Raw genomic sequence first — 13372 nt, 5'->3', positions numbered from 1 at the left:
ATATAGATTTTAAGCCAATCATACAGTACGCTAACCCTAAATCTTTCTTATCCCCTTGCAAATATAGCAGAAAATAGATATTACGGCTTGGTCACATATTTTAGACACTAGAGGGCGTTGTGCGGATATATGCCATGATTGGGCAATAACACTGAAAAGCAACTTAGTGGTAATAAAGGTTAAGATATTTTTGGTCCATGGTTTGTTATAATAAAAGATTTTATTTTAGTGGTAATGTTTGCTAATCTTCATACTTCTTATTATCATGTTACTTATGGTATCAGGTAAGACTTCTAGAATAGACAACAGAACATTACCCAAATGTATTTCGTTTCAATGCATATTTTAATATGAGGCTGTGAAAATTCACTAGAGCACCAGTATATCTGAAATTGCAATTATAGTACTAAACCAGAAAAATAAAAGCTATTATTAATATATTTTACTCTCACCTAAAATTGGAGAAATAGTTGAAACTCTTTAGAAAATCTTTATCTAATATGACAGCCCTCAATGCCTCAAATGGTGGTGACCCTTTCTTCAGCTATTCCTTATCGCCATTAGGGACTGTTAAATTTTCGTGGTGCCTGCAACGACCAGTTGACCACTCATGTATCCCTTGAATGTGGTGCAAAACAGTTATGAACATGAGCTGAAAATAACCTTCATGATTAGTATGTGGAATTTAGGAAAATCCGAATTTTTACTCACTCTCATTTTATTTGGATCCTTTTCACAGTGTTGAGAACAAAACCCAAAATGATCAGCTATCGCTTTTACCCACTGTAAGAGAGGTCTTGTTTCTTTTCTTCCTCCTGCCTGAAATGTGTTTAAAATAAAGTTCTTCATAAAGATAATAAAAAGGGGTAATAAACAATACTTGGGGCTCAAATTAGGGGTCCGTTCAGTAACGCTCATCAAATACATCAATGAGTAATTGATGCCGTCATTTTCCTACTGTACGCCTTTTTACGTTTACGGTTACGACTCCACAATGAACATTGGATGCTCATCAAAAACACCTGCTTTTTGGACAGGTTTTTTTTTAATAAGTATCTGATGAGTGGCGTCAAACGCGTTTGAAAACATTAATGAGTGAAAAAAACCAATTACGTGGTTTCCGTTACTTTGTTATTTGTACCCCACAGGAGACAAAAATCCAAATTAAATAAATTTTGAATGACACACCTTCTTTAGCGTCTTTTTAAGATTTTTGCCGCGTGCCAAATGTCTTGTTGGTGCTTGATGTGTGGATGTGTGTTTCCTATGTAATAAAGTGCAATGATTAATTTTGAATTTGAATGGCAAAGCTAAATATATTTACTCATTCGAGCTGCTATTGTCCTATGGCCATCAGTAACAATTTCAGATATTTTATTCCTTTTTCCTAGTTTGGATATTATTATCTCAAAACCAACTACCTCCATTTGGTTACTGTTACCAGCGGTATGTCGCTTATCAATAAATTGTATATCGACAATCTTGTTATTATCCAACAACATTCCGGTTACAGCGCAATACTGACTAGTGTGCCCGGGACTGTCATTTCGACCGTCGATTGCTACTTTTAAAGGCTTAGTGTGTTTAGCCAATATAGAAACCTACAACATTAAAATCAATCAGGGTTTACTTAAGCCAGTCTAGCCTTTCACTATGGTATCAGGTAACCTTTTATCTCAGAACAACTTACTTGTTCATTATCCCAATATCGGACAATTGGTGCAATACACTTTTCTCTAACCCATTTCTGAAAAGTTTTTCGACTGAAAAACTTGATTTCCAAAACTTTAAATAAGCACTGTATCTACGTTTTAATGAAAAGTAAAAATTCACGATTTTCCATTAAGTAAATGCATAAGTAATATACTAAGCATAAGTATGACACTGCCCATTATTATTCAATTAACCTTAACTTTTCTCAATGAGTCAATTCTATTTCGTATCACACAAATTTAGCAGAAAATGGATATTCCGGGGAAGTGTCAAGTATTTTAGACACTAGGTGACTCCGTGCTGAATGAAACCATGATTGCACAATAACTCCTAAAATCAGTTATGTGGTAATATTTGCAATTGTGATACGTACAGTTATGATACTTATAGTAAATGCAATAAAAAATACTTTAGCGTATGAATTTCCAGAAACGAGTATAGCCGCACTCATACTAAGATTCATTTTAGGATTATTTGACCAAGCTCCTTCATGACCATACTGACACGACCATTTGACATTGACAATTAGCGCTCTGCTTGTGCAATTAACCTTAACATTACCCGTACATCTATTTTCCTTACAATTCCCGGATTTTGTTTCATTAAAAAGATACATAATGTCTTTCAAGGAAACTAAACATTAATCATTAGTATCTGGTTGAACATTATCATCATTTTCATCTTCATTATCGTAATTATCACCATCTGACTCAGAGTCGTTATTAATCTCATCATCAAATTCTATCCTTTTATTGACAGGGGTACTACCTGCTGTAGCCCTAAAGCATAATTTAAAACCATTATTTTTCTTTATTATTCAAATTGCCATTACGTTAAAATTATTTACCAAGTCAAATTTGAATTATTCAATGATTCTAATGGTGAAGCACCATTTGTTAGGTCTATACGCCTTCTAAAAGTTAAAAACATTTGATAAGCTCTTTAAAAAATTATTAGTAAAATTGACATTCTGAACTTCGTTCCCGGGTTTGTACTGGCTTGCCCCTACTTACAAAATACCTTCTTACGTCCCCCTGGTATTCCAATTCCGTGGGAGCTTTATTATAACATCTAAACCGTGTTTTTAAAAAATATAACTAGTTTTAACTACTAACCTAGTACGAGGTGTTAATCGATGAGACAGTGTAATCTCCATTGGTGAAGATGGAACCAATGATGGAGTAGCATTTGTAAGGTCTCTACACCGTGTAAAAGTAAAATAAAAACAATAAGTTCATGGAAAAGTTACCTGTACCTTTAATAATTAACGCTACTTACCGAGGAGTACTAGGTGTTAATGTTGGAGCAAAAGCAATTGGTGTTGATGACACCAATTCTAATGGTAAGGAAGCATTTGTAAGATCTATACGTTTCCTAAAAGTTAATAATAATGTACTTAACTTTTATTCTGGGTGTTTAATAATTACAGTTACTTACCTAGTGCATGGTGTTAATGCTTGCGAAGATGACACTATTGTTCTAGATGTTGAGGGTGACAGAAATGTTTCTGTAGATATATCACCTACAGGTTCTATAAAGTCATTAACTTGACAAGTTTCACTAGTATTATCTAAGGTTTCAAATTCAGGCTTAAAACAAAAATTACAGCCTTTGTGGAAATCCAAAAGATGTTCGATGATAAAGGAATTCCGAGGGGCTAACCACTCTTAGAAAGTCTGTACACCGGATTACGATTAGATTACCACTTCCAAAGGCAGGAACTTCAAAGATTACGTGTAATCCCATTAGTACAGTCAAAGGTACGGCTATGTACACCGATTACGCGGAGTGATCAGCCCCTCGAGGAATTCACTGGACATTTGGTTGAAAATAAATTTGGTAGGCGACAAGGCCTAACGGAACTTTCTTCTTTGACCCATAACTTTTTCTGCAACTCAAATTCCTCAAAAGCGGACAATAAATATACGCGAGACCTCGTAATTTCGGTATTTCGAAGATTTTTAAAATTTCTTTTCCGATTTCTAACGCGAAGACACGACTCCATGATTCTACACTTTGTAACACTTGTACTCGGCCGCGTGGAAAAACAGGGTTTGAGCGGAGATACGAGTGGCGGGAATAGTAGAGATTCTACGAGGTATTCGACGGTAGCGATTCCGGTGGATATTTCTGTAAGCTTATCGCACTCTACCAAACACGTAGGGTTATACTCCCTTTAATTTGTTATTTTCAAAATTACCAACCAGAAGGTCAATTTTTTATATCTTTGTCATTGAAATATTTAAAAAATAAAGAAATATTAACAAAATAAAGTAACCTTATAACACAACATTGCATACAAAGGTTAGTATTTAAAAGGTTCACTTATATGACTTTTAACTCTCATATATGCATATTTAAAATCTGGCCAAAACCTTCAATACTTACTTATAATGATTTTAAGAACATATAAGGAATTTTTAAAAAACAAGAATTACAACCAGGGGCGCGTCAAAATTCTGAGAATGAATTCTTCTCTTGAGAAGAGTTCTTCGTGAGAATTTTTCTCCCCGTGAGAACTCGCTAAAATGCGTCAAATGTAAAAAGACTCTTCTAAAGATGGCGGCTAACGAAAATGCCACGAACGTTGTAAACTAAGCCTTTGACAATAAATATTATTCTTCCACGATTTCACGACAATATCTGAAGGAAAAAAAACATTTGATTTATAATTTAATTGCATCGAAAATTAACTAACCATTCTTTATTCTCTGAAATTCATTTTCGTCCACAAAAATATCACATTGTTTATTTTATTCAGCATCAAGTAAACTGATTAGAATAGTAGCTGCCATTTTTTTTAAATCCCCCTTTTTGACCAAGTGAGAATGCTCGGAGGCATTCTCACTCTTCTCAAAAGAACTAGTGAGAAGAGATGACGTCACCTCCTGCGAGAAGAGATGACGTCACCTCCTGTGAGAAGAGATGACGTCATCTCCTGCGAGAAGGACCGTCAAAATTTTGAGAAGTGAGAATTCTCACTATCAAGGGAAGAATTCTTAGAATTTTGACGCGCCCCAGGTGAACAAGAACGGCACGAGAAGGAGGGGGAAGGAAAAACATCACCGGTTCTTGCTTCAATCGCGTTGGAAGACGTCAGTTTTAGGAAACCAATGGGGTAGAGCTGTTATTTGATTTTTAGAGGATAAGGAGCTTACTCTTTGGCAGCAACGCTAAAAACCATCTCAGATCTCATTAAATTAAAACAAATATATTATTGGTGAAATCTTTCCAATTTTTAATACAGGTACCGGCCAATAGATGAGGTACGAGTAGTTATGCTGAAAGAAAGTACATCCCATTGAATTGAGAATAGTACCGCAAGAATTACATCGGGTTCGGAAGTTGTGGTTTCGCGAAACAAATTATGAAATTTCGAGTCGGCGCACTCACCCGTCAACTCTATCATTTTACGGTGGCGCCATCTATCACTTTTAAAGTCTTAACTTATATCAGTTTCAAATTCCCACTGACGCCAAAAAAAAACAATTTATTGGATATAGTTCCCGCCGCTAACAGCGGATGGCGCCACCGACAAATGATTTTGAAAATTTTGTTTCGCGGAAGGCAAATGGAAACTGTAATTCTAGCGCTACTATTCCCAATTCAATGGTCTCTCCAACACAATCTTATCCGCGCCATAAGTCCATCAAAAAATAAGAGTTGTTTTATTTTATATGAGGCGCTATAACTATAAATGCTGACTTTAAATAATAATTAAGACTCTGAATTATCCATGTGCTCTGAACAGATTTTAAGTTAGTAAATTTTTAACCAAACAAAACCCAAACCATTTTCAAAAATTGGCAAAACGTTATGGGTTTGTTGTCTAGGTTTAGAAACGTTAAAAAAAGTAAAATAAAAGGTTAATAAATTGACCCAAATCGAGAATACAAATCATAGTTTTATTTCCCAAAAATAAGTATTCTTTTAGAAACCAAATGGCTGGAGAGATTATGGGTTATTTCAATAAAGCAAAGATTGTGCAATTATTTTAGAGGGGAGCTTATGGGTCATTTCAGTAGTGGAGAGATGGACCAATTCTTTTAAATAAAGGACAAATTATGAGTTATTTCAGAAGATGATAAAGTGCAATTATTGTAAAGGATAACTTAAACGTTATTTCAGTAGAGAGATTGTGCAATTATTGAACAGGGGAACTTAAACGTTATTTCAGTAGAGATATTATGCAATTATTATAAAGGATAACTTAAAGGCCTAGGATATCTTCTGCGGTTGGCCTACCACCAGGATATTTGCACGGCTAGAAGAAAACTTAAAGGAAAACTGGCAGAAGAAATCCTAGGCCTTTAAACGTTATTTCAGTAGAGAAAAGATTGACCAATTCTCTTAAATTTTAAGATAACTTGTGAGTTATTTTAGTAGATGAGAGATTGTGAAATAATTGTAAAAGATAGCTTATGGGTTATTTCAATATAGGAGAGATTGACCAATTATTTTAAATAGTGGATAACTTGTGAGTTATTTTTGTAGATGAGAGATTGTGCAATGAACATTACATTGATCATTGTATTTACAAAAGTTGTTCGAAATGACCCCCATTTGCGTGTAGACAAGCTTGGACGCGCCTTCGGAAAGATTCTCAAACCTGACGAAAGATTTCTGGTGTGTTTCGGATTGTGTCGCAGGCGTCAATTACGCGTTGACGTAGGTCTTCAACGTCTCGAACTTCAGCTTTGAATACTAAGTCCTTGACATGGCCCCAAAGATAGAAATCACAAGGGTTCAAATCAGGAGTTCCGCCTCGACCTGATGAAACTCGGCATTGAGATGAGCATCATGAGCTCTAACCCGAAGGCTTAAATGAGGGAGTGCCCCAATGTGTAAAAACCACATTCAATGTGTTACTACTAGCCGTGCGTCATCAAGTAGCTCTGGTAAAGTGCCTTGTAGAGAGGTTAAGTACGACTCACCAATACGTTTTGGTGGTAGAAAATAAGGTCTAATTAAATGATCGCCAACAATTACACACCAGACGTAGAGATTAAACTGCACTTGATGTGACCTAACGGTTGTCGCGTGCGGATTTTCTTGCTGCCACTCATGACGATTATTTAAATTGGAAATGACGTCACAAGAAAAATTAGCCTCGTCAAAAACTAGGAGCGCTCACTTGAAACCACTGACAAAATTCGATTCGTCTTGGATAATCGACCTCATTTAAAGATTGAATCTTTGGTAAATGGAATGGATGGTACTGTTGTCCACGAAGGATATGCCAGATAAGTACATGGTCGACTGGCAATTGATGACCAACTTGCCTAGTACTTGTCGTAGGATCATCCTCGAAGATGGTAAGTACTTGTTCCTCCACGTCTTCTGGTACGTCTCCTTTTGCAGTAGCAGGTCTCGTGGGTTGTATTTTTTCAGTTTCTCTTAAACGTCTGTCAACCACCGTGAACGTTTGTCAATTTAGAAGCTGTCTTTGAGGAAAGTGCTCCAGATACAAGCGCCGCGCTTCCACCGCATTTCCCTGAGCGAGTCCATTCATCAGACGCATTTTCTGCATTCGTGAAGTACCCCATAGCATAGCAGGTTTAAGATACGAAATGTTAATTTAATTATTGAGGCCCCTCAATTGTAGACTAAACCTGTAAACTAAAAACGTTTGTCCGGAGCTGGACAGTTCACCTGAGAGTCCGGACCACGATCCAGAACCACGACGATTCACCAGACTCCGAAAACCACCGGACAGACTTCAGTACTAATGCAATTAATCAAATAGTCTTCCCCGAGATCTAATTTCGAGGGGAAGTGTTGTAATCTGTAATCTGTTATCAATTGTTGATTATGGTTTTTATACATACATAGTTTTTATCCATAACTATATAACCTGTTTTAATTAAATAAACCCAAGCACTCGTTTACTCGCCAACACTGAGTCGTGTTCATTATATATTTTGGCAATGATACGCTATTTCAGAAGCTGCCTTGGCTAGGGCGTAAGACTACGATACCACAGGAATAGCAAAAACCACAAGTGTGCAGAGCTTGCCAGGCCAATTCGATTTTATTTTCACTTGGAAGATCTCTACGATGATACTGACTGTGATAAAGATATTTGTAAAGCAAATTATATGTTGCAGTTCCTCTGGCGAGATCTTATCTCAAACTATAATATTATTGTCCCATATTTCTCCGTTTCATCAACAGATTATTCATGTTCTACTTTTATTTGCTTGTTTCAAGTATTTCAAGCCTTCCAACTTGGCGGTTTTAACGTTTCGGCAATCATTTGCGACGCTGTTATTGCAAATTTGACGTTCATTAAACAAGTAGTGGAGTTTCACGGAACCTTTCCTTACACCAAAAAAGTCAATGAGATAGATGTGGAAATAAATCCGGAATTTGTCAATCCGTACAGAAGTGGAAGAACTATATATTTAATCATCTGTCCATCCCATCAGTTTTGAATTAAAATTGATAAGCTTGTATTTGGGGGCTTAACAAAGAGGCTTTGTTTGGGGTTGGGCGAGGTGAACTTTTTTCAACTCAAGCCCCGGGTTGCTCGCTTCATCTTTGGCGAACCCTTCTTGATTTTTCCAAGTCGAATTTTTTAAAGCTTTGGAAAAGTAGGTGGAAGCAGCTCTCCATCACCCCTTTCTTCTAAAGAAACCGTTCAGTAATTTAATTTTTGTCATGACAACTAAAGAACATGATCAACGCATTATGGTTATATTTCACTGAAAGACCGAAGAAGTTCGCCTTAAGAGGTGTAGAGTTTGGATGACAGCCAATCATTGACTTGAAGTTGCGGAAGATGAGCTTCGGAAGTTGAGAGTACCACGTCTGGTATCGAAACTACTTCAAAGCCATGTAAAAAGGGACCAATGGACGAAATGAATTGTGAAACCCGCTAGAATAATGCAGATGTTTAATAGAGCGTTCTATAAAATCAGCCCAAAACCGGCCAAACTTTTCATACAGACTATAGAGCTAGTTCAGCAGGACTAACTATATTTGTCATTCTTTGGTTTAAGAGAATTCGGCTTATGTCCTGTCTTTATATGAATATTTTAGAGACGTACCTTTTAGGAGTGGTAGGAGGGACACTAGGTGTTGAAGTATGTTTGGGGTTAAGAATATTTTCATGATCTAAGTCTCTTTTTAAACCCGTTGATTAATTTGGGACTAGTATTTTGCTTATTTGCCATCATACATTTATTACAAAAATCATTTAAAATAAGAAAAACGTCGCGGAAAGCCGGAAATGAGTGAAGTCTAGGCTAGCAACTACGCTACTCCTAAAAATCGACTGCTCTCAATTTCTTACGGGTTTGCCAGATAAATATTTTTATCTCACACGAAATACTGGCCAAACCTTCACCTCCTCTGAACTCAAAAGGGGGAAAGCACACCACACCGAATTTATAGAACGCTCTATTGAAGTTAAATTAAATAAAATCAAATTAAAGTCAAATTGTGTGTTATCAGCCATTTATGAATATGCTCATCCAGTATCTGGCGTACAAACAAATGATTACGATTCGACTCTAGCAGCTTACAATTACCATTAAGCCTGCCAATTAGTTTTTGAAGATTTGATGTTGTCGAAAACATCCGTTAGAGATCCATCAGACTTATCGATCAAAAACATACAGGAAGGGTTAATTTTGGTCTGATTCGTTAAAAGACATCCTGAGTAAGTGATTATTAACTTGAAAAAATTCTTAAACCTATATATCATTTTGTATACTTATCTTATTAGACAATGATCATGAATTCAATCTGAGCAACGCTACTAAAAATTATTTATATCTTGGCAGATATGTAATGACAAAATACATTTGTCAAATCACTTGTTTACTAATATTTTGTTTCTGAATTTCTTAAAAGACTTGGGATTTATTGAGAATAATTCGGGATGAAGGACCTCGCAAAGGACTATTTAATTTACATGGAAAATATTACTTTTTGTGACCGCTTAGAATCAAAGGAAGCTCTGTAGAAACCTTTTTCTCCCAAATCAAACATAATGCAGGTGGAAAAGTCACAAGTCTTAATTTTGCTTTAGTCCCATTTGACCGAAATCCCATTCGACCGAAGGCGGTTTTTGAGGTGTCCCATTCAACCGAATTCCGCCGAAACGTGCGGTTTTTATGTGTCCCATTCGACCGAATTCCGCCGAAACGTGCGGTTTTTATGTGTCCCATTCGACCGAATTCCGCCGAAACGTGCGGTTTTTATGTGTCCCATTCGACCGAACGCTTTTATGTGTCCCATTCGACCGAACGCTGCTATATAAATTGGCTTTTGCTATGTTTTCAATTTAGTTACTGAAGTCGTTTGCAATGGAGCGGATAGCTAATAAAGGAGGGAACCAAAACTGAAATAATAAACTTAACCAACTCTAACCTAACCTAACCTAACCTAACCTAACCTAAACATGGATCTTCGATAGTACATACCTTATAAATAAAATACCAAATCACCCCGCCAATTGGGCTACATTTTAAGATTCTTTCGGTCGAATGGGATTTCGGTCGAATGGGAATAAACGCTTAATTTTAGCACAGCTAGAAAGAATATTCTATCGAGATTTTATTCTAAGGGCCATCAAGTGGCAAAGGATACCGAGACACTAGGTTATATGTGAGATATTCATTTGCAGATAAGTTTGGAAAGAAATGTAATGGTAATGATCTAAGACGGTTACTTACGTATAAGGTAAATAAAGAAAAATTAAAAACCACTTTGTTTACGTAATACAAATTTTAATTAAAAACAAATTAAAATCGACGACTAGTTTCGCTCTCTATACAGAGGCATCATCAGACCTGTCACAAAGATATTGTGAGTACACACCTGATGATGCCTCTGTATAGAGAGCGAAACTAGTCGTCGATTTTAATTTGTTTTTAATTAAAATTTGTATTACGTAAACAAAGTGGTTTTTAATTTTTCTTTATTTAAATGTAATGGTAATTGGAAACTTAATTCCACTTATTTTTATAAATTTAACAGTTAACAATCTCTAAAATAGGAACCGTAAAACCAGTTAGGTTTTCAAAAATCGAATTAAAAGGGTTCGTACAAAATTTCCGGAGTTAAATTCCCTGACATTTCCAGGTTTTCGCTGACCAAATTGCCAAATTTTCCCTGACCATTTTTGTAAAATAAATGAATGGTTTGAGGTAAACATCTTGTAAAATATTTACTTTCAAAACTTTATTTGCCTGATTTTTTTGAGGTCTTTTTAAAATTCCCTTACTTTTTGGGACCATTTTCCAATTCCTTGACTTTTCCCTGACATTTTGGAATTATTTTCAAATTCCCGAACCTTTTCCAGGTTTTTCCAGGTAGTGTACGAACCGTGAATTAATCACAGTCGTATTCCTTGAGGTGCTGAGGATGCTTTCTTACACGTTTATTCTGTGTACCTTCTGGCTTATCACTATTATCAAAATTTTCTATACATATGCGCTTGCAAACTATCTCCTTTTTTCAGTGTTTCTTGATGCGTATCAATAAGTAGAGGTCGGGGATGGTTAACTTTTATTCAATAGATAAAGCTCTCAAAATTATTCGTAAAACGTTTTGATCAAATAATTTATATTTCTGTATTATCCGATTAATTTTTTGATAAATTTGTAAAATTAATCGGAAAAACGACGTTTTTTTCGATAAAAAGCTCACATTTTACGAATAATACATGTTTTTTAATTATTTTCCGAAATATTAACCGGTAAATTTCTTTGTTTACATTCTTTTCCCGAAAAAAATCAATTTAATCATGGATAATGATTAACCGTCCCCGAACTCTATCAATAAGACCTTGACTAGTAACATTTTTTTGATAAATTTCGTAAGGGTTCCTTATTTTTTATGGCATTTTTCTTGGTTGTAGTGCCTTTCGAAATTACGAAGAGTTCATCTCTGAGGCCGCTGCATCCCTTACAGTTAAATTTGGTACATGCATGAATAAAGTTGCGTTGTATTTCCTTGATAAAAATTTGTGATTGTTCCTTTGAGATTAAACCCTAGACTGTACCAATCAGGAAAAGGTATTTCACTTCATCTTTATGGCAATTTAATTTATCTATCACAGTTTATTACAAATAAATTAGAATTATCCGTCGCTTCAAGAACTGAATTTGTAATGACTATCACATACCTGTAAAACTTTATGACCATATGTTTTTACAACAGAATCATTATAAACTGAATTGCACAAATAATTTTATTTGGCAAAATATGGGCTTAAGACACTTTTTGGGTCAAAGACCTCCTTTATCCCTTAGTTAATGCCTGAAAAATCATTGTCTAATTTATCATCTGCATTTCGTCTAAAGCTCATTACAGATGTATAGAGGGCGTCAGCTTGGACAATTTGTTTTTGAGAGAATCCATTGTATTAAATCAAATTCAATATTTGTATTTATCCACAACTACTACGCCTTTTAGAGACACGTCACACTTCACCCATACAACCACCTCCAATTGTTAACAATGCACATTCAATTTATTACTACAACTAAGATGATAATAAAAGAACGTCATCAACTAGCTCTCCTTGGCTCGGGCCAGCTGCATTTCGGTATTCTTTTAAAGCTTCACTCTGCCTTGACAAACCAAAAAAAACCTCAGAACCCGTTCTCCAAATATTTGTAGTAAGCACAAAAAATAATCTTCATTTGGATTAAAGTTTAAAACTACCTCCTCTGAAATACTATACGTAAGATTGGCATGTATTGATTGAAGGACTCATTCCGAATATATACTTAGTTCGTACGCTTTGTGACCTTGTGTTTTCTTAAGTTTTCTTTTTGGAGTACTATCATAAATTATTTAAAAACACTAATAAAGTTTTTTAATTAAGAATGGCCGGTAGGCCATTCTTATTTAAGGGGTCAGCCCGATTTCCTGTGGCTAAAATTAATACAGCCAAGCGCAGGAGAATCAATAGTCGGGTCGCTAAAAAATTTTAACACTTTATTTTAAGCGATTTTCGTGACCAAGATTCAGTATTGTGGATCCCTAGCGGCATTATTCTTACTGTCAACAATTATTGTCTGCCAGTACTACAATTAATATTAATGTAACAGCGTTGGTGTACAGTACAGAGATACCCATACGGATCTGTTGCTACTGTCAACTTTAGCGAGAAACGTATTGGAATCCCATTATTTAACGAAAGTTAGTCGACTGTAGATAAGAAGCTTCGTACTGTTATGAGTTAGTGTACCATTTTTGACATGGAAGGCCAACTGATCAGCTCGTAGCCAGTTTCCCGGAAAAATGCAAAAATAAAATTTTGTCCGTCTTCGAGTTAACGTTGATTTTCGCACTTTACTCAAGAAATAATAAACCATTTCGTATGGGAAAGTGAAATTTAGTTTGAAGTTAATTTTGTTTTATCTCTTACATATTTTTACCTCTCCGAGGGGACAAAGTCCCCTAGGAGGGGTTATACAACCACCGTGTCTGTCTGTGGGTCTGTTGGTCTGTGGGTCTGTGGGTCTGTCAGGCCTGCGAACGCGTTCGCATTTTCGGTGCAAAGTGTAATCACTGCGTACGCAGTTTCTCGAGATCTCTGCGTTCGCAGTTTCTCGAAAGGTTGGCAAAACCACCGTGTGACGGTGAGCGTTAGCGGATTCATTTGCGTTTTGGTTTGGATGGTGTTTTTTCGCTCACCGTC

General features: G+C 35.9%; 1 protein-coding gene across 1 annotated transcript; it reads right to left on the bottom strand.

Annotated features, from left to right (window-relative positions):
- Positions 1-2341: 2341 nt before the first annotated feature.
- On the bottom strand, positions 2342-7259 carry LOC149959832 (uncharacterized). Its single transcript, XM_090167394.1, has 7 exons — positions 7255-7259; positions 6848-7118; positions 3151-3302; positions 2992-3087; positions 2829-2912; positions 2561-2626; positions 2342-2492 (listed from the first exon to the last, which is right to left on the bottom strand). The coding sequence occupies exons 1-7, from the start codon at positions 7257-7259 to the stop codon at positions 2354-2356; spliced, it is 813 nt and encodes a 270-aa protein (XP_090023520.1). The 3' UTR covers positions 2342-2353.
- Positions 7260-13372: the final 6113 nt, after the last annotated feature.

The sequence above is a fragment of the Leiobunum rupestre genome, chromosome 2 (genome assembly GCF_980474605.1).
Source record: "Leiobunum rupestre chromosome 2, qqLeiRupe1.1.hap1, whole genome shotgun sequence".
In the NCBI taxonomy this organism is placed as follows: Eukaryota; Metazoa; Arthropoda; class Arachnida; order Opiliones; family Sclerosomatidae; genus Leiobunum; species Leiobunum rupestre.
This window is presented reverse-complemented; position numbering and strand designations above follow the sequence as displayed.

Excerpts from the sequence above, each read along its gene's own strand:
- LOC149959832 (XM_090167394.1), bottom strand. Across the intron at positions 2,627-2,828 it reads CGATTAACACCTCGTACTAG|AAGGCGTATAGACCTAACAA; the intron begins GTTAGTAGTTAA and ends TTTAACTTTTAG. Across the intron at positions 2,493-2,560 it reads AATAATTCAAATTTGACTTG|GGCTACAGCAGGTAGTACCC; the intron begins GTAAATAATTTT and ends ATTATGCTTTAG.